Source organism: Mustela nivalis (assembly GCF_964662115.1).
Source record: "Mustela nivalis genome assembly, chromosome: 18".
NCBI lineage: Eukaryota > Metazoa > Chordata > Mammalia > Carnivora > Mustelidae > Mustela > Mustela nivalis.
In genome coordinates, this window is record NC_139037.1 from 61,593 (window position 1) to 80,061 (window position 18,469).

Genomic DNA, 18,469 nt, shown 5'->3' on the forward strand with positions numbered 1-18,469 from the left:
ACCAGAGGACACACACAGAGGCTTTACCAATAAATTGCATCTCCATGACCAGAGGAAAAATGTAGCCCCCACACACTCCATACCCCAGCTCTGAGGGAGGTTCAGAGGAAGCCTACTGAGGCCTTACACCCTAAGAATATAATGAGAGCACATATAACTGATTAAAGAAATTCTCTACTTTCGGGACAACAGATGAGGTATACAAACAGGGGAAGGTTCCTTAAGTGCTCTGGAGATGTCGACACCAATCCCCTCCATGGTTTTTTGCCCTCCTGTTCTAATAAATTTCATGTTTATATGAATCTGAAGTCCACATCATACACCTCGTTCCCCTCTTATCACTGAAAGCAGAAGGCTCCAGGAGGGCGAGATGACTCCTATTTTTGGTCCACGTCTCCACAGGAAGATTCAACCCCTGGAAAGGAGTAACTCAGGAGTGAATCTAGTTAGAGCACTGAAGAACCAATTTCTGGGCCAGGGAGAGAAATCAAGGATTTGACACGGACTCATCAGGGAAGGGAATTCTCTGGTCCCTTGGGATGTGTGGATTTCTCCTCATAGACCCCTGCCCTCAGCAGAAGCCAGGTGAGGAGGGTGGCAGCAGACTCCTCTCCAGGTTTCCTCCCACCTTTGCAGCCTCAAAGGTGAACATGAAGGGGAGACATGGGCATATGTGTACATATGCGTACCTGGGCATGTGCACATCTGTGTGCCTGGCTCCGTCTGGGACCCCTCCTCTTTCTCACGCTCTCTTTGCGATTGGCATCGCCTGTGTACAGCATACAGAAACCATACCACACTGGGGTGGGTTCGAGTCTCAGCTCTGCCCTCACCAGCCGTGTGACTTAGGGCAAGATCCTCTACTTCTGTGTGCCCATTTCATCACCTAAAGAATGGGGATGGTAACTCCAGCCGTCAGGCTGGATGGTCCAAGCTGAGTAAGCACGGACACAGCCCAGCACAGAGATGCTGAGAATGCAAGTCCCTCCCGCTTTGTTGCTCTCACGCAACGTTCAATGGCCATGTGTTCAACGGCCTTAGTGCTGCACAGGGGAGGACAGAGAGAGCCCAGAGGCCAGGGAGGCAGAATCAGGGGCCGGTCAGGTACCACTGCTTTCTCTGCACAGACTCAGCTACCCTGAGAAGGAGGGGTGAGGTCAGGGATGCATTTCCCTCCAGGCCACTGCCCTCCCCACCCAGCCTGAGCAGCTCAGAACCCTGCAACACAGGCAGGCAGTACAGACAGTAACCTGTGAAACCACATCTCACTGACCCCTTACTGAGAACAGACTCTGGGCTCCGCATCTGTAGGAAATGGACACCCCGTGAGTCCCTGAGCCCCTCCCTGCCCTATCCACAAGCAGCGCCCACAAAGCCTGTGCTCAGTTTCTGCAGCACACCTCCCTCACACCTGGGCCCTTGCTGTCTTAATGCATTTGCGCATAAACACAAACTCTATGGTTTAAGGGAATCTTGAAATTCTCAATTACTTTATCTTTAAACTTACGAATGGGAAGCAAAGTCTGAAAGGACAACAGATATGCACAGCATTGGCCATTCCTGGCTGTTCCCACTCACACATACGGTCCACAGCGCCCCGGGATCATAGAATTCCCACAGGCACAACAGGTGGGAGGTAACGGGACAGGAAGTGAACACAAAGTATGTTGCATCCACTACTGGGCACTCGAGGGTGCTGACAGCTTTTCTTAGAACCAGAACTCACTTCCAATACAAAGAGGAGGCGATGCTGTTCTAGGAAGCACACAGATGAGGGCCACTGTCACATCGCTCCTGCCGGAGTGACCTCCCTGCTTCTGAGGAAGAAGAGCTCATTCCAGCTCCTGCTAGAATGGCTTCGTGGACGCTGAATTCCAAACCTCAACCCTCCCAGGAGATACCAAAAGGAGTGCGGGCCACGTGGGGGGCACCAAACCCCAGACCTGGAACAGGGACCCTTCTGTCCCTCTCCCCGTGCTGGGCTTTGCAAGAATCTCTACATAAACTGTTTGGATTTTGACAATAAATATTCATTACTATTTCCTCTAGTCCTGTATGCTTTTGTATAGAAGGTGCATATTGGGGTCTTTCATTCCCTGCGGGGGAAGTGGAAAGGGGAAGATTCCCTTCCCAACACAGCATATGCTCAGAAACCCCCCAACCCTCCATGTTCTGGGACTTTTGCATGAGCCCTTGCCAAGGGGGCAGAGTTCGCAGTAATGCCAACGGAGAAACTGCCCTGGAACCTAGTGAGAGGAGAACCCACCCAGTGCCAGGCGATTCCTGCCTCCATTTCCCCCGGAACTGACGTAGAATTCCCCCTGGGAGGCTGAGCAGTTCAAGGTGAGGAGAAGCCTGTCTGTTCCTTCTTCCTCCCCTTCAGCCACAAACCCCACTTCCAGGGTGGCCACCAGCCTCCAAGAAGGGCTCCCAAACCCACGTCCTGTCAGCCACACCTGGAACAGTTCCCCCTTCAGAGAACAGGGCCGAGCTGTGCTGAGAAAATGGCAGTGAACGATGCCAACAGTGACTTCAGCCTTGCCCTCATGACCTCACACGACCTCAGGTCACCTCGTGTGCGGACGCTAGACCTTGAGACCCCCGCCCAAGCATCATCGGCTTAGTAGCCATCATCCTCATTGTGAAGAGAAGACTCAGAGGAAGGGCTGCCACTGGCGGGAGTCCGAGTCTCCGTGCCCTGGTGGACAGCCAAGAAGCCCTTAGCTGAGGCCAAGGTCCTCCTCCTGTGAGAAGGGCTGGCCTCTGCACCTGCCAGCTTCCCAGCCCCTCCCCTGACACTGTGACTGCCAAGGACAGGCAGGTCGATAGTCCTTGGCCCACAGGACGTCAGCAGCTGAGACTACAGGGCAGTGTGGCAGTGGCCTCCACCACACACCGCTCCACCACAGCTATGGCCGGCACCACCTGCTTTCTGCTCTGCTTGTCTGCCACCCAGGTAAGGATGCTGCCGGCTTACTCAGGGACCAGAGATGGGCAGGTGAGGGCGTCACTCACCAGGATGGTGAGAACACCCTCAACGACAGGGGTGGGGACAAGCCGAACCAGGGCCTGAGCAGCACATGATGGCCAACTGGTTTGAAATGGAATAAATGTGTCTTTGCTCCCGGGACTCTGCCTTGTCCGGCCACAGGTCTGGCCCCGGTCCTGTGAGCCCTGCCAGAATCAGAACCAGCCTCTGAACCAAGGTAGAGAACTACCCTGAGGAAGGAGTGTCCCCCTCAGGGGCTGTCTTCAAAGACCAGACTGCCTGGAGCACCTGGCAGCTCAGTTAAGCATCCGACTCTTGATCTCAGCTCAGGTCTTGATCTCAGGGTTGGCAGTTCATGCCCGGCACCGCACTCTATAATGGGTGTGCAGCCCACTTACAAAAAAAGTAGTTCAAACTGCTCAGAGTTTGGAAGTACTAAAAGTAAAAAGTACTAAAAGTACTAAAGGCAGGGTTTTTTAAAATATTTTTTTAAAGATTTTATTTATTTGACAGAGAGATGACAAGCAGGCAGAGAGAGAGAGGGAAGCAGGCTCCCTGCTGAGCAGAGAGCGATGCGGGGGCTCAATCCCAGGATGCTGAGATCATAATCTGAACCGAAGGCAGAGGCTTAACCCACTGAGCCACCCAGGCACCCCAATTTTTTTTTAATGTAAGAGGCTGTTAATCTCCAAACCCAGAGAAAAAGCCTGTACGATTCTGGTACACGCACTTTAATACTTTACTTCGCAATCTCTCATACTTAACGGCAACTCTCCTGGGGTGTTTTTCTGATAATATCCAGTTGTTAAGTTTCTAACACTTAAAAAAATCCAGAAAATAAAAAGCACCCAGTATAAAAACTCTATCAGTCTGGGGGAACATCCATTAATACAGCCCACTAAAGCCTTCATCCATTGCACATAACCATGCACACTTCGGCACTGCACATTTTCCCTGGAAAGCAGCCGAGCCCCTTCCTCTCTCACGGGCCTCTTTCCTTTGACGAAGTGTCTTGAGCACCTTCCTTGCAGTCTTCACTGTTACATCATGAGCAGGACTGGGCTGTGGTTGAACCAACCCCCTGCTGCTGGACACAAAAGGTGTTTCCAGAAAGTGTTTGTAGACCAGTTTTGGGGCCTGGCTTTGGTATAGATTAAAACACACACTTCATTCAGGGCTCAAGAAAGTTCTCTGGCCTCTGGGATTTAGGGAGAACCTCACCCTTCCCATGATGTGACAGAGCACTCCCTCTCGGCCTCCCCCCAGAGAGGAAGGTGATGGGAAACCCTGGAGGCCATGCTAGAGGTGGAGGCCTTTGTTTTCTGGGGGCAGAGAAGAACAGGACAGTGCTGACATCTGAGCCGGACCACAGGCATTGTCCTAAAGCCTGTCTGTCCCCTGTGCTCTTAACCTACTTTCCATTGGTTTGACAGCTCTTTGCCCATGGGATACCTTCCAGTAAGGGGACTCCCAAGATACCTCAGAAGCTGGGGTTGGTGGTGGAAGGTCTGCACGCCAACAAGACCCTCCAGCAGGTCAGTGTGGTGCTTACAAGAGCCAGCTTCATTGTGTCCAAGCATTTTAGGGTCCCTCACCTCCTGTCCTTCTAGGGTACCCACTCTGGACACCACATGAAGGTGCTGACGTTCCCTCATGCCCACTTTGGTCCCAGGAGGCAAAAGAGAGACTGGGTTGTCCCTCCCATCTCCATCCCAGAGAATGACAGAGGCCCGTACCCCAAAACGGTGGCTCAGGTATTGCAAAGGGAAAGCTCTGGTTTTGTTCTGGGGTTCCCTATGGAGAGGGGTTGGCACTGGTCTGGGGTCCTTCTTGGCCCTTCTGCTTCTGTGTTGTCTTCAGGTCAAGTCGAACAAGAACAAGGAAATCCAGGTTTTCTATAGCATCACGGGCAGGGGCGCGGACGAGCCTCCATGTGGCATGTTCATCATGGACAGAGAAACAGGGTGGCTCAAGGTCACGGGGCCCCTGGACAGAGAGCAGGAATCCCACTATGTTGTGAGTGTCTTCTACGTGGCCTCAGGGGTGGGGAGCTGGCGGCAAGGCAGCCCTCTCATTCTCTGGTGTTTCAGACAGCCCGTGGATTTCTGAAGTTACACCTGAGACCATATTTGAGCCCCTGTTACATTCCAGGTGCAGGAGTGTGAAGAGTGGGGAGGCAGGCAGAGCAGGGGAAGGAATCAGGGACTTAAAGTGAAGAATGAGCTCTGCTGTAGCCTGGGTGTGGTCGTGACCCCCTCAGCCTCCCTGTGCTGTTGGGTTAGCATGCGTGAAGCCCTCTGAACGGTATCTAGTTCTGGGTGAATTCTCAGCACCTGTTAGCTGAGCACCCTTTAAGCACAGCTCTCTGGGGTGTTCGGTCCAGAAGACTCTCCACCACACCCCTCGGAGGGAAACCAAGGCCCAAACAAAGCCGCAGGGTGCTCTCCTCTAAAGGACACTGCCCTCTTTGGGGGTCTGAGTGAGTTCCCAGGCAGGCCCCCTTCTGCGCCGGGAAGGGAGGGTGGGCACAGGCCGCAGAAGTCAAATGCCGAGTCCTCGTGGCCCCACCTAGCTGCAGGGGAGGCCCCCCTGAGGCACCTTCAGTGGGAAAGGGCGAGGGCGGGCGGGATGACGGCACTGGGTCCTGAGCATCGCCAGGAGGAAATCCCGAGGAGACACAGACGCAGCCTTCTGGGGCATCCCCGGGGCTGCAGAGCGAGCTGCTTTCCCAGACTCGTGCACTGAAATGCAAGACGAAGGTAGAAAGGGGGCTGTCCCTGCAATGGGCCTTCTGCGGGACAGGTGCCCACTGGCCAGGGTGGCTCCCACGTGCCTCTGCTGCACCTCTATTGCTTTCCAGCTGTTCCTTCACGCTGTGTCTTCAACTGGGAATGCTGTGGAGGACCCGATGGAGACTGTGATCACAGTGAGAGACCAGAACGACAACAGGCCGGAATTCACCCAGGCGGTCTTTGAGGGGTCCGTGATGGAAGGAGCCTACCCAGGTTAATTGGAACAATGCAGGGGTTTGGTGACACACGGCAATAATAACAGGACAAATGTAAAGAACCTGGGAAATCGAAGTACCCAAAGACCAGGGCACCTTCCCAGCGACCCGCACCCCGGGGTCCCGTGCAGGAAGGACCCCACTTGGAGATTAGAACGGGCGGATCAAGGACTGCCCAGACTTTTTTGGGGGGGGGGGTAATGTTCGCACAACAGAGATGCTCTCAGGCTTCCTCATGAGAGCTGGACCTGGGGAGGGCTACAGGCGGAGAGCATCCTCAGAGGAGGGGCCCAGAAGTCCAAGAGACTCCAGCGGCCACCTCACTTCCGTCTCTATGTCCTGTCTGCCTTTGCTGGTTCTGCATCTCTCTAGCTGCTTCCCAGACAGAGCCCCCCTCACCGTGTGGCCGTTCTCACCTCACAGTTCCCTCTACATCCCTTTCTGGGTCAGTTTCCACTTCCCCCTGAGGACTGTCCCACATATTTCCCAACCCGTGGTCTTGCAAACAAGAACCTGACTTGATCCAGGGGACACTCTGGCTCCAGCTGGCTCTTACTGCCCACTGAAGAGTCAGACCTCCAGACATGACTGTAGGCGATGCCGACAGCCCCTGTGCCCACGGCTTTCAACCTGACATTGTGGGAATGTTGACGTCCTCAGTCTCTGGGACTATAGATAAACGAACCCAAGAGTCACAGGGATTTCACGTGAAAGGACATTGTGATCGATGCTTTCTTCTCCCCCCCAGCCCACCAGGAGCTGCCACTAAAGCGTCTTCCTCTTTCCCCCTTTCTTTTCTATCTTGGTGCTGCCTTGCCCTCCAACAAACCCCAGCTCCCCCGCCAGCACCAGTTGCCCCCAATCATCCACGTGAGGTACACATGTGTTTCAGGGGACCACAGTAGACCACACTCGAGCAACGGGGACACACCTTTGTCCACCCCTGATGCTTCTCTCCATCTGGCTCGTGTGCTTGGCTCCAGCTCCGGCCGTGAGGCCAGTGTCCAGACAGGAGGGACTCCCTGACCATGACTGGGGAGGAGGGAGGACAGGGAGGCAAGAGAAGAGCTGCAAAGATGAGACGAAACAGCCCCTCCTCCTCCCCTCAAGCACTGGACAGAATGGCAGCACCTGGGGGACAAGGGTCCCACGATGACATCCATGTCAGAAGACGCCCGAAAGAGGCAAACCAGGAAACAGACTCTTCACTCAAGAGAACAGCCAGAGGGTCACCGGAGGGGAGGGAGGCTGGGCACTGGGGAACCCAGTGATGGGGAGGGAGACGGGCGTGTGTCCTGATGAGCATCAGGTGAGGGTGGCAGTGAGGAATCACGACCTCGTAAACTTGAAACTAATATTACGCCATATGTTAACCAACTGGAATTTAAATAAAAGCTTAAATGAAATTTAAAAATTGTTCAAAAGACGCCCAGGAGTGCCTGGCTGCCTCAGCCCATGGAGCAAAGCAGCTGTCACCCTCGGGCCTCGGGGTTATGAGGTCAAGCCCCACATTGGGTGTAGACATTATGAAAAAAAATAAATAAATAAATGTTTAAAAACAAAAATAATAAATACAACAATTTTTAAAGATGCCCTAAGGACTTATGGAAAAAGTAAACAAACCACCTGGAATTTATTATAATAATTTGGTGAATTATTTGAACTAGAACTTATATCCCTTGATAAGGAGTTTTATCACCTGTTTAGTGAAGAGACTAAAAAAGGAACACATTTAATTTTGGGTTTCTATATGAACTTGTATTGCCGATACAACGGCCAATACAACACAGTTACCTGCTGAGGTTACCCACTCGCCTCCTCTCTGTCCTCACAGGAACATCCGTGATGCAGATCACAGCAACGGACGCGGACGACCATGAGAGCACACACAACGCAGACATTGCCTACACCATCCTCAGCCAGGACCCCTCCCTGCCTCACTCCAACATGTTCGCCATCAACCGGGACACGGGAGTCATCTCTCTGCTCACTACTGGGCTGGACCAACAGGTCAGGCGGCCTCGGGGGCCTTGGGGGCCTCTGGGGCAGCAGTTACATGTACAGGAGCCCCAGTCACTAAGCCATGGGCAGCAGCCCGTCAGAACCAACACCAGCGCACCAGCCAGAACACGTTCCCAGCCAGTCGGAACTGAGGGCTGGCCAATTAGAACATGAGCCAACCAATCAGAAGAGGCATTTATCAGGGGCACCTGGGGGGCTCCGTGGTGAAGCGTCTGCCTTCAGCTCAGGTCATGATCCAGGGGTCCTGGGATTGAGTCCCGCATCGGGCTCCCTGCTCAGCAGGGAACCTGCTTCTCCTTCTCTCTCTGCCACTTCCCCTGCTTGTGCTCACTCTCTGTCAAATAAATAAATAAAATCTTTTTTAAAAAGAGGAAAAGACGGGGCGCCTGGGTGGCTCAGGGGTTAAGCCTCTGCCTTCGGCTCAGGTCATGATCCCAGGGTCCTGGGATCGAGCCCCGCATCGGGCTCTCTGCTCAGCAGGGAGCCTGCTTCCTCCTCTCTCTCTGCCTGCCTCTCTGCCTGCTTGTGATCTCTCTGTCAAATAAATAAATAAAATATTAAAAAAAAAAAAAAGAGGAAAAGAAAAGAAAGAAGAAGAGGCGTCCATGGGCTGGTGCAGGCAGGCTGGCTTTGGGCCCTGGCGTAGTCACTGGGGCAAATTACAGATGTGATCGACAAGACACCTGCTGGAACCAGTGAAACGAAATGACTCTGTTTCCCACAAACCTAGACCACATTCTCTGGTGAAAATAAAAATGTACTGGCATCATGCCCCCATAAGCACTAGCCCCATAAATGCCTAGTGCTGGGGATTATATTGACAGATCCCAGTCCTGGAAACCTTCCTCCTGGGTCGGCTTTGGAAGGGAATGGTCTGACTCGCGCACAGTGAGCTTCTGTGCATGGGGAGCCAAGGAGAAGGCAGGGACTTTGGTCTCTCTCGAGTGACCTGGAAGCCGGTCACTTCCTAGAAGGGAGGGCCCTCCAGATTCGCTGCCTCTGCTGTCCCGTATTGACTCCCAAGGCGCCACCGGGTGGATCCAAACCTGACTTGAGAACCCTAGGACTGACTGCCGTGTCCCTGTCCACAGAGCGTGCCTGCGTACACCCTGACGGTCCAGGCTGCCGACCTCCAAGGGGAGGGCCTACACTCCACAACAACAGCCGTGATCATAGTCACCCAGAGCAACCCCAGCCCTCCCATCTTCAGCCCCACTCAGGTGAGTCCTGGCAGAGCCAGCGGATACCTCGTGACCTGTGTGTCACTGTGTGAGCAGCAGTGTCAGGATTCAGACCGTAGCCTGGCAGCAGCTTAGAACCCTCCCCATCTTCGGGTCACACTCTCCTGGGCCAAGGGCAGCCCGCTCGGCCGGCAGCGACCTGGAAGGCGGAGTCCATGACGCAGGCGGCATGGGACTGCCCTGCAGCCGGGGAAGGGGCCCTGTCTCTGGCTGGGAGCCCCCTGGATCTCATGGGGTAAGAATGCAGAGCCCCTAGGCCCAGAGGGCAGGAACCGACTCAAGGATTCTTCAGGAAAAGGGGGTACAGCACGTTTAGATGAGTCAAGGATAGAGGGGATTTGTCTTAAAGAAATAGGATGGGTGGGACGCCTGGGTGGCTCAGTGGATTAAGGCCTCTGCCTTAGGCTCAAGTCATGATCTCAGGGTCCTCAGATCGAGCCCCGCATGGGGCTCTCTGCTCAGCGGGGAGCCTGCTTCCTCCTCTCTCTCTGCCTGCCTCTCTGCCTACTTGTGATCTCTGTCAAATAAATAAATAAAATCTTAAAAAAAAAAAAAAAAGAAAGAAACAGGAGGGTTTGGGGGTGCAACTGAGCCATACGAGGGATGGGAAGCAGGGTCTGGAAACTGTTAGGAGTCAGGCCACCTTGTCTCTCTGTCCCACTTTCTGCCTGTCCTCAGTTCTCCCTCTGCAGCCAGACTCAGTCTCCCTGGGCTTACCTGCACACTCACCTTCCTCCACGGGACATTTCCTTATCAGCCACCTGTAGCCCTGTCCTGTGCCAGGTGGAGTCATGTGGCTGCCTCCCCTGCAGCTGAAACGAGAAGCGGCTGTAGGAATTCTGCCATCACCTGAACAGTCGTGATCAGTGAAGCCGGCCTTGCTCCTGAGGGACTGGGGTCAGAGGCTCGCTGGAGCCTGGCAGCTGTCTCAGTGGGAGCTCCCCTGGCAGTCACACAGGCCAGACGTAACTGTAGAGACACTTGCTCCTTCTGGAGACAGAGTCGGAAGGAACCTGACAGGGAGAGGCAGGGGACAGGCGGGAGGAGCCGCTCCAGGCTCCACTTCCTGCTAGGCCCCACGACTGTGGCTGCCCCTGGGAACAGAGTCCGGGGTGGCTGCCGTTGGCCCCGGGCACCCATGCCCCTCAGCTGATGCCCACCTGGGACCCGAGCTGCCGGAGCCTGGGCATTGTAGAGTCAGCTTTCCGGCCCCTTGACTCCAGGGTGAAGACAGACACCCAGCTGTCAGAGCCCCGTTGCCTACGTCTGGAGCCCGAAGCGGGGCCTTTGCTGGCACTTGGCTCTAGCCAACAGATGCCGCCTGAACAGGGGATCCTCCACTGTGGCCCCTCCTGCTGGAGAACCGTGGACTCGGCGAGGCCGGCCCAGGCTGTGGGTCTCCCGAGTCCCCACACGGGACACCAGGGACGAGGGCCTCTATCTTTCCCTTGCAGTACGTGGGCGAGGTGTTTGAGAACAAGGTGGGTGCCGGGATAGTGAGGCTAAAAGTGAAGGACGCAGACACCCCAGGCTCCCCCGCATGGAAGGTGGTGTTCTCCATCCTGAATGACAGAGCCGGCCTCTTCACTGTCACCACGGACCCCAAGACCAATGATGGCCTTTTGAAAACAGCCAAGGTGGGTGTGAGTTCCAAGGAGGGGGTTGCCGTGACCCCGTAGTTCTGGGACAGGCCTGGAGCACACACTACGCTCTTCACCCCGGAGAGCAGCTGCCCAGGGAGGGCTTCCTGCTGCACCAGGGGTCCTCTGTGGTCTTGTTGGTCCTTGTGTCCCCCTGGCTGCACCATCGCTCCGGACCAACCTCAGAAAGTGCTGCCTAAGTGATTATTTTCTCCCAGAAAAATACCAACCGGGGATGATTCCACAGAGCTTAACTGGGACATGTGTCTTCACTTGGGTTCCCCCCAAAGTGGGAGGGACCCTGGGGGTGCTGAGGAGGCACGGATGAGATGGGAAATGGGGAGAGAACAGGGGTCTCACAAGCAAAAGGCTCAGGCCCCCGGCTCCTTCTGAGCAATGCCCTGGCATCGTCTCATCTGAGACGCACGTCTGCCTTCGCTTGGCCTGGAAGCTGCTGGCTGACTCCTGGAGGCAGGAAGCCAGGTCCCTTCAGAGTGGGCGGGGGGCCTGGAACCATCTGCAGACCTAAGATGAACGATCAGAGAGAGAGAAACGAGAAGGCGGCTGGCAGGGAGGGAGTCATGGGGGAAGGGGAACCTTGAGGACCTTAGGAACCTCTGCTGGGCTGAGGGGTTTTTCTCAGGAGGCTGGGGGTGGGGAGCATAGGCACTTGGCTGCTATTTGTTCCAAATGGGCTTTTTTGGCCCCAGAATCCTGGGACACTTAGAATAAACATGGAGAAGGCCAAAGGCAGCATTTAGACTGGCCTGGGGGACAGAAAGACTAAAATTCAAGAATTCCACCATGGGCACATCCCAGGACATTTACATACCCATCTGCAACTTACCTGGTGCCGGGGAGTGAGAGGACCCCTGGGAGTCACCACATGCCTGGCTGGGGCCGGGGCCTCCATCAGATGGGCCCAGTTCCAGCTGACCCCTGGCCCAGCCATCTGGGGATGCTCTCGGAGAATTCTGCTCAGGGCCCACTAGCCCCTCGCAAGTCTGAGGATAAAAAACAGCAACCACAAGGTCTCAGTAAGTGCTGCAGGCCATTTATGTCCTCACGCTCAATTTTTACACCAGCTCCAGCAGGGAAGTTGCTGCAATCACAGACATTTGATGGTGGGTAAACTGAGGCATGGAGAAGCAAGGTCACCTGCTTGGGCTGCACTGCCAATGGCAGAGCTGAGATCTCAACCAGAGTCTGCCTCGCCATGGCTCTGCTAAGTGTGAAGTCCCTGTGAGCCGGCTCAGCGTGGAGGGCTCTTGACCATGCCAGGGGCACAGGCCAGGGCCTGTGCTCTCCTGCAGGCCAGCCAAGTCCCCAGAACCTGACCCCCCTCTGCTGTGTTCCTCAGGGCTTGGATTTTGAGGCCACGCAGCGATACATCCTCTACGTGACAGCGGCAAACACCGTACCCTGGGCACCATCTCTCCCTACAGCCACAGCAACTGTCACTGTGGACGTGCTGGACATGAACGAGGCCCCTGTCTTTGTGCCCCCGATAAAGATGGTGGAAGTGCCCAAGGATGTGGTTGTGGGCCAGGAAATCACATCATACAGGGCCCGGGACCCAGATAGCCTCCAGGGTCAGAGAATCAGGTAGGACCAGGGGTGCAACATGGCCTGCTGCCCTCGCTCAGGGCTGCTCAAGGCACCAGGGCTGAAATCCAGCCACATCTCTGGAGAATGAGCCAGAGGAAGACTTAAATTTCTCAGCACCTGATCGGAAGGGTGGTTGAGGGACACATGGCCCCAGCCCTCTAGGAATGGCGGTTTATGCATTTCAGGTACCAGATGTGGGACAGCCCAAGCCATTGGCTGGACATCAACTCAGAAACAGGTGTCATTTCCACTCAAGCCAGTCTGCACAACGATGACATGGAGAACCACACATTTTTGGCCATTGTCATAGCTGTGGACGATGGTAAGGGCCTGAAGGTTTCCCTCCACCACAACAACACTCTGATCGGTGCTAAGCTCCATGTTGGGGCTAAGCTGTGTGTACATCGTGTCAACTCATGTCCACCAGAAACTCAGGAGGAGCCACCATATTGTCTCACCTGTTTCATCCATGAAAACACAGACTTGAGGACATGAAATGATCCAACCAGCATCTCAGGGGGCGAGAAAGGACTTGAGCAAGGCTGTCTGCGCCTCAGAGCAGAATCACTCCAGGGGTCCAGCCTGGTCGCTCCATCACAGTGAAGGGCACCGGGGGCCACAGCACCATCAGCACGGGAAGGAGAGGAGCAAGTCTGCCCCCAGACACCCTAGAGGACAAAGTACACACATGTGGTGCTGTCTCACATGCTCGCCCCTCGGACAGATGTCCATTTCCATGCCCACAGGCGACGCTCCCATTCACACAGAGCACACAGGCTCACACATACACACACACTCAGTCATACACACTCACACGCATTGTCACACTCACATACGCACTCTCAGAACACCGTGCTCAGATGACCTTACCTGGGACCACCAGCTCCTGGCAGACGGTGCCAGACCCAGAGGACCTGAGGACCCGGGGAGGACTTGGGGTTCGGTGGAGAAGCTGTGTTTGTGGGTAGATTAGAGGTCAATGTAAGATAAGCGGACTCTCTCCCGGGTGGCTCAGCGAGCCAGTGAGAGGCCCATGGGGAGGGACACCAGAGGGACACTGACCTCATGAGACAGCATCTAAGCTGGAGGAAACACGGCAGCTCGCGCATCTGTGGTGTCTGACCTCTTCCATCTCGCTCCGTCCATAGGGCAGCCTCCTGCCACGGGCACCGGGACGCTTCTCCTCACTTTCTCGGACCCAGACGGCCCAACAGCAGACTCGCACTGCCTGTCCACCTGCCAGAGAGGACCAGAGCTCCCAGCTGTGAGTACAGGGCACCAAGACCTTCCACTGAAACATGGGGCACTGACTCGATGTGTTAACACTCACACTGCAAATGTTCTTATTATTTTTAAGTGTTTTCATATTTTACTGTAACTTCGTTTTGACCCCAAAGATGGGCTATTTAAATACTTCTTGTGATAACCTTCTGGTAGGTAAGGGTCTTGAAGAAGCTCCTCTTTATTCTAATTTGCCTATAGCTGCCAAAAGAAACCTTGTCATCTCATTAGAGAAGTGTCCAGAGTCTGCAAGGTCCTGGCGATCTTCCTGGTCCTCAGAGAGGGCTGATGGTCTCAAGTCTCCTGTGAAAGGGGCAGGGACCCGAAACACTGCCGTTCTGTCTGCGTGGGTACGGGATTGGGAGGTAGGCCCGAGAGAGGCCCTGGAAGAAACTGTGACAATTCCCTCTCCCACCCTCTCTCCCAACCGCTGAGTTCTCTCCTGGGCAAGAGACTGTCATGTCTCTAGAAAGGGAGTTACAGGGGCAAGAGCTAAGCCTGTTCACAAGTGCTCATCCCAGAGGTGGCCACTAGTGTAGTCTTCTGTGCATCATTCTAGAAAATACCCTAACACAGAGCTTCCCTGTGCCCCCTCTATAAAATGGGGATAATACCAGTGACGTCATGAAGCCGTCGTGAGGAATAAGGGAGCAAATCTTTGTAATGTAGTAGAAGCTGCGCACACACAGGGACACACTGCGGGCACCCAGGCCGCCACATTCGTCTCCGCCTCCTCACCACCCCAGGACACTGTTCGCTTTACACACAGATGGGCCTCAGTCTTTTTCATGGACTGCAGGACATGCTGGTCCTTGACAAGGGCTCATTGACTTAATTGTCCCCAGGGCAGACAGTCTGGTTTTCTTGTCTCCTGTACCCGTGGGTGTTTGCAAACACAGGGGTGAGCGTCTGTTCCCGGTTCTCTCCTATAAAGGTAATCCCACCCACACATCACATGCCTGTAAATCTCAAATAGGTGTTTCTTAATCACCTCCAGAGTAGGCGAGGCCTGCACACTTCCACCTTTGCTGCGAGGGTCCCCTTCCCTGCCTCGGAGGGGTCTGTGGCGTGACCTCCACGTGGTCCCTGCTCACTACCCAGGAGTCAGAAAATGCACTTGGACAGGAAGAAAACAGCTCCCAACCCCGGAGCAGCATCACCGGCCGACCAAGACCTTCCCAGATTTTAGGCGGAACAGCTGCCCTTCACCACTTACCTTACCTAAAAGGTCCCACCTGTACTCTGGGTGCTCGGCAGCCCCTGTCCTCCCGACGCCGTCGTCCAGGCCCGAACCCGGCGGCGCGCAGAGCCTCCCTGGGCTGGGGGCGAGCGCGGACCCGCATCTCAGCGGGGGAGGAGAGGTCACCGAGGCACCACGGCCTGGTCTCTCGGGGCAGCCAGACCGGCAAAGCCCACCCGGCCCTAGGCGGGGCTTCCGTGGAAACCCTAACTGCCCCGGGGAAGGGGAGGAGCAAACAAAACACAAAACGGAGCTCTGGGAGTCGCGGTGGGCAGTCGGACTCCCGCGCGCAGGCGACCTCCGGGCCCTGCGCCCGCGGCCCCGACCGACCCCGCCCCCCACGGACCGCCCAGCCCCGCCCCAAGCCCCACCCCCCACAGGTGCCCTCAACTCCACTTCCGGCCCTGGGAGGAGCCTCCGCGGCCCCCGCAGGTGTGCGCGCCCCTGTCGCCCCCAACCCCATCCTGCAGCGAAGCCCTTGAGACACCGCAGGAGGACCCCGAGGTGGAGCCGCCCTCCCCGCCAGAGGGACGCGCCCCCCAACCCGGTTCTGGTCGGACACGTGGCTCTTCGGCCCTGGGAGGGGCCAGGCGCCGGCCAAGGGCGGGCGCGGGGAGGTGTCTGCGCCCCGGGACCAGCTCCCGCTCGGGGTGGGGGGACAGATGCGGGCCGCTCCGAGACTGCGGGCGCTCCTGCGACACCTGGGCTCCTCGGAGGTACGGGGAGGTAGGGGGCAGGCCCGGACGCGGGGCTCCTGGCTCGTCAGCAGCGGCCGGGGGCTAAGGTCCCGGGTGGCCCTGGAGCTGGGGGGCGGTCAGAGAGCTGGCCCCCGGGAGAACGAGCACCCCGGGGCCGGCCACCCACTGCTGGGACCCGCTGGAAGGAGGCCCTCTGTGCGGAGACGCCCTTCATTGCCTGGGTGGAGGGGAGGGGCCCCGGTAGGAGTGTGGGGCGGTGAGGGGCTGGCCGGCCTTGTTTATCAGTTTTCCAGTGTGTCCGCCGTACAGCCTTCCGCCGCTGACTCAGCGGCTCCTGGGCACCGCCCCCCACCCCACCTCCAGGGTCCAGCAGCCGGCTGTTGACTCTAGGCCTGCTGTCTCCAGGCCACTGTGGACACAAGGCTGGACCCTACGTGCCTACTCCTGTCCCTCTCTTGTGGCACAGGGCAGAGGTATGGAGCCGAGCAGCAGCCCACTGACCACACACGTACTGGACACCACCTCAGGGCTTCCGGCCCAGGGCCTCTGCCTCTGTCTGTCCAGGCTTGAGGACCAGGGCCAGCACTGGACCGACCTGAGGAAAAGGTAGGCTTGAGGTCTGGGCAGGACCTGAGTCCAGCCAGGGGACAAGAAGAACGCAGCCAGCCAGTGAGTGTGGGCACTGAGGTCAGATGGTGTTGCTGACCACTGGGCTATGGTCCCCTCGGCCTCACACACCCAGCGCCTCTCCCTGAGGGCAGGCCTGGCTCAGGCCCAAGGTGTAACCCAAGGGCCTCCTTGTCACCGTGGTTAACAGATAACCTTGAGCCAGGCCACACGCTGGGCTCTTTACTTCTCTTCTTATTCTCACTCCTGCCCCAGGACAGGCCCTATAACTACCCCTTTTATAGATGGGGAAACTGAGGCAGCAAGAGGCAAGTAAACACCGGCATCCCATGCCTCGCCTGGCAGCCCTGGGCGACAGCCCCAGGCTCAGGTTCTGCGGGGGCGGCCTGGTCACGCTGGGACTGCCCCTGTGAGCCTCTGGTAGGAGGCAGGCTCCCACTGCTGGTGGGAGTGGGTGGCCCCAGAGGGTCAGAGCCTGAGGGCATACAGCCCATCCCCCGCCCTTCACCAACACTGGGCGTCCAGGTCCCATCTGAGAGGCCCGCTCAGGTCCTTAAAGAATCCTTGGAGTCCCCTGGAGAGTCCGAGAGACCCATCCCCAACCCCCAACAAACTGGCACAGGACGGAAACTCGAAGTCACAGCTGGTGGGAACGGTGCCAGAGCCCTCCAGAGGTGATGGGGGGGGCACAAATCAGTAAGCAGAGCAACGGGCCCTCAGAGCCCCCCACTGGACACTCTGTGCAGTACAAACAGGCCACCGTGCGGCTGGGGTCTGGCTGTAGTTACTGGTCCAGAAAAGCCATACACACTGTATTAAATGAAAAGTACAAGTTATCAAACAATATGTAAAATACAATCCATTTTAGGGTATTTTTGCAAGTTTACAAATAAGCATAGTTATGTGTAGAGAAATTCCAGAAAAAAAATACATGCCAATATAAAGGGATTGTTGCTTATAAAATAGGTTTGGTTTGGTTTTTTACTTTTCTGCTTCTCTGTATTGGAGCTCTGTCTAAAAAGACAGTGCAGTGTCCCTGAGCTGCTCCAGAGCCCCAGGCCCCGGACTGTGTCCTGCTCCGGGGGCGTCCGAGGCCACTGGCCATGCAGACCCCAGAGAGCCAGGCAGGGGCGACTCCTCCCCAATGCCTCCCTCCATCCTCCCCAGCTACACCGACTCGGACGGCCGCTGCCCGGGGCTCCTGCCGCCAGGCCCGATGAAAGCAGGCACCTACAAGCTGTCCTTTGACACCGAGGGCTACTGGAAGGAGAGGGGCCAGGAGAGCTTCTACCCGTACGTGGAGGTGAGCTGACCCCCGGCTTTCTGCGGGGGGAGGGGGCTGCTCCCACCCTCCCACCTCTCCCAGGGCAGGGACAGTGAGCTCACCTGCTTTGAGCTCCCAGAAGAAAGATGTCCAGGGCCTTGACCACAACACCCCCGTCCCTGCCCTGTCCCCGGGGAAGGCTGTGGGGCGCAGGGCCATAAGTGACTCAGCCCCTGAGGACAAAGGCGCTCAGCTGACGGTGTCCACCGTAGATCCTTTGGGTTCCTCAAGCCAATGGCTCTCCCTGGAGAGGATTCAGCCCCATCGCAGCCCTGGCCAGGTTTCCACTCTCCATGAGCTCCAGCTGGCTCCTGGGGCTCCAGCCCAAGGTCCGGGCTGCCAGTGTGCTGCATACAGGCCCCTCACTCTCTTCTGGTGCCTTCTCTGCTTCTCAGGTGGTTTTCAGCATCACCAACGAGACCCACAGATTCCACGTGCCCCTGCTGCTGAGCCCATGGTCCTACACCACGTATCGGGGGAGCTAGCAGCCAAGCCATCGCCTCTGGCCAGCTGCTGGCCTGTGAGCATCGATGCCACCCTGACAGCTCCCTGAGGGACCCCAAGAGAAGGCAGCAGTTCCCCTCCCTGAGGGGAATCTGACCCGCCCTCTCCAGTAGCAGCTGAGTCTCAGGCTCAATAAAGTCAGCACCAGCATGGCTAAGGCCACGGCAGCTCCTGGGCTCTGTGAGTCCTGCCCGGGCCCTAGGTGGGGAGGTGGGCAGGGTAAGCACAGACGGATGGACAGCAAGGAAGGGGGTGGTCAGGGTGCCATGGGCCCAGGAGGTGCCTCTC

At 56.6% G+C, this 18,469-nt stretch overlaps 1 protein-coding gene and 2 long non-coding RNA genes across 9 annotated transcripts; 1 reads left to right on the plus strand and 2 right to left on the minus strand.

Moving 5' to 3' along the window:
* Positions 1 to 2,836: 2,836 nt before the first annotated feature.
* Positions 2,837 to 18,348, plus strand: LOC309853466 (5-hydroxyisourate hydrolase-like). Of its 5 annotated transcripts, XM_082711483.1 has the most exons (14): positions 2,837 to 2,956; positions 4,423 to 4,524; positions 4,600 to 4,743; positions 4,850 to 5,005; positions 5,850 to 5,994; positions 7,831 to 8,006; positions 9,110 to 9,238; positions 10,714 to 10,896; positions 12,260 to 12,504; positions 12,693 to 12,829; positions 13,656 to 13,771; positions 16,193 to 16,332; positions 17,521 to 17,656; positions 18,073 to 18,348. In XM_082711483.1, the coding sequence occupies exons 1-14, from the start codon at positions 2,912 to 2,914 to the stop codon at positions 18,160 to 18,162; spliced, it is 1,944 nt and encodes a 647-aa protein (XP_082567609.1). In that variant the 5' UTR covers positions 2,837 to 2,911; the 3' UTR covers positions 18,163 to 18,348. The 5 variants fall into 5 exon arrangements, with proteins under 5 accessions (XP_082567609.1, XP_082567612.1, XP_082567611.1 ...); XM_082711486.1 differs by lacking the exons at positions 2,837 to 2,956; positions 4,423 to 4,524; positions 4,600 to 4,743; ... (6 more) ...; positions 12,693 to 12,829; positions 13,656 to 13,771 and adding an exon at positions 15,334 to 15,460; XM_082711485.1 differs by lacking the exons at positions 2,837 to 2,956; positions 4,423 to 4,524; positions 4,600 to 4,743; ... (6 more) ...; positions 12,693 to 12,829; positions 13,656 to 13,771 and adding an exon at positions 15,407 to 15,532.
* Positions 5,889 to 10,707, minus strand: LOC309853504. Of its 2 annotated transcripts, XR_014305763.1 has the most exons (5): positions 10,109 to 10,707; positions 9,266 to 9,398; positions 8,207 to 8,352; positions 6,510 to 7,028; positions 5,889 to 5,986 (listed from the first exon to the last, which is right to left on the minus strand). It is a non-coding gene; the product is annotated as an uncharacterized lncRNA (long non-coding RNA). The 2 variants fall into 2 exon arrangements; XR_014305762.1 differs by lacking the exon at positions 8,207 to 8,352.
* On the minus strand, positions 10,903 to 15,138 carry LOC309853501. 2 transcript variants are annotated; one of them, XR_014305759.1, is made up of 4 exons: positions 15,005 to 15,138; positions 13,570 to 13,743; positions 12,966 to 13,459; positions 10,903 to 11,903 (listed from the first exon to the last, which is right to left on the minus strand). It is a non-coding gene; the product is annotated as an uncharacterized lncRNA (long non-coding RNA). The 2 variants fall into 2 exon arrangements; XR_014305760.1 differs by having other exon boundaries at positions 12,966 to 13,743.
* Positions 18,349 to 18,469: the final 121 nt, after the last annotated feature.

Excerpts from the sequence above, each read along its gene's own strand:
- LOC309853466 (XM_082711483.1), top strand. The coding sequence starts at position 2,912 with ATGGCCGGCACCACCTGCTTTCTGCTCTGCTTGTCTGCCACCCAG. Across the intron at positions 9,239-10,713 it reads CCATCTTCAGCCCCACTCAG|TACGTGGGCGAGGTGTTTGA; the intron begins GTGAGTCCTGGC and ends TTTCCCTTGCAG. Across the intron at positions 12,830-13,655 it reads TGTCATAGCTGTGGACGATG|GGCAGCCTCCTGCCACGGGC; the intron begins GTAAGGGCCTGA and ends CTCCGTCCATAG.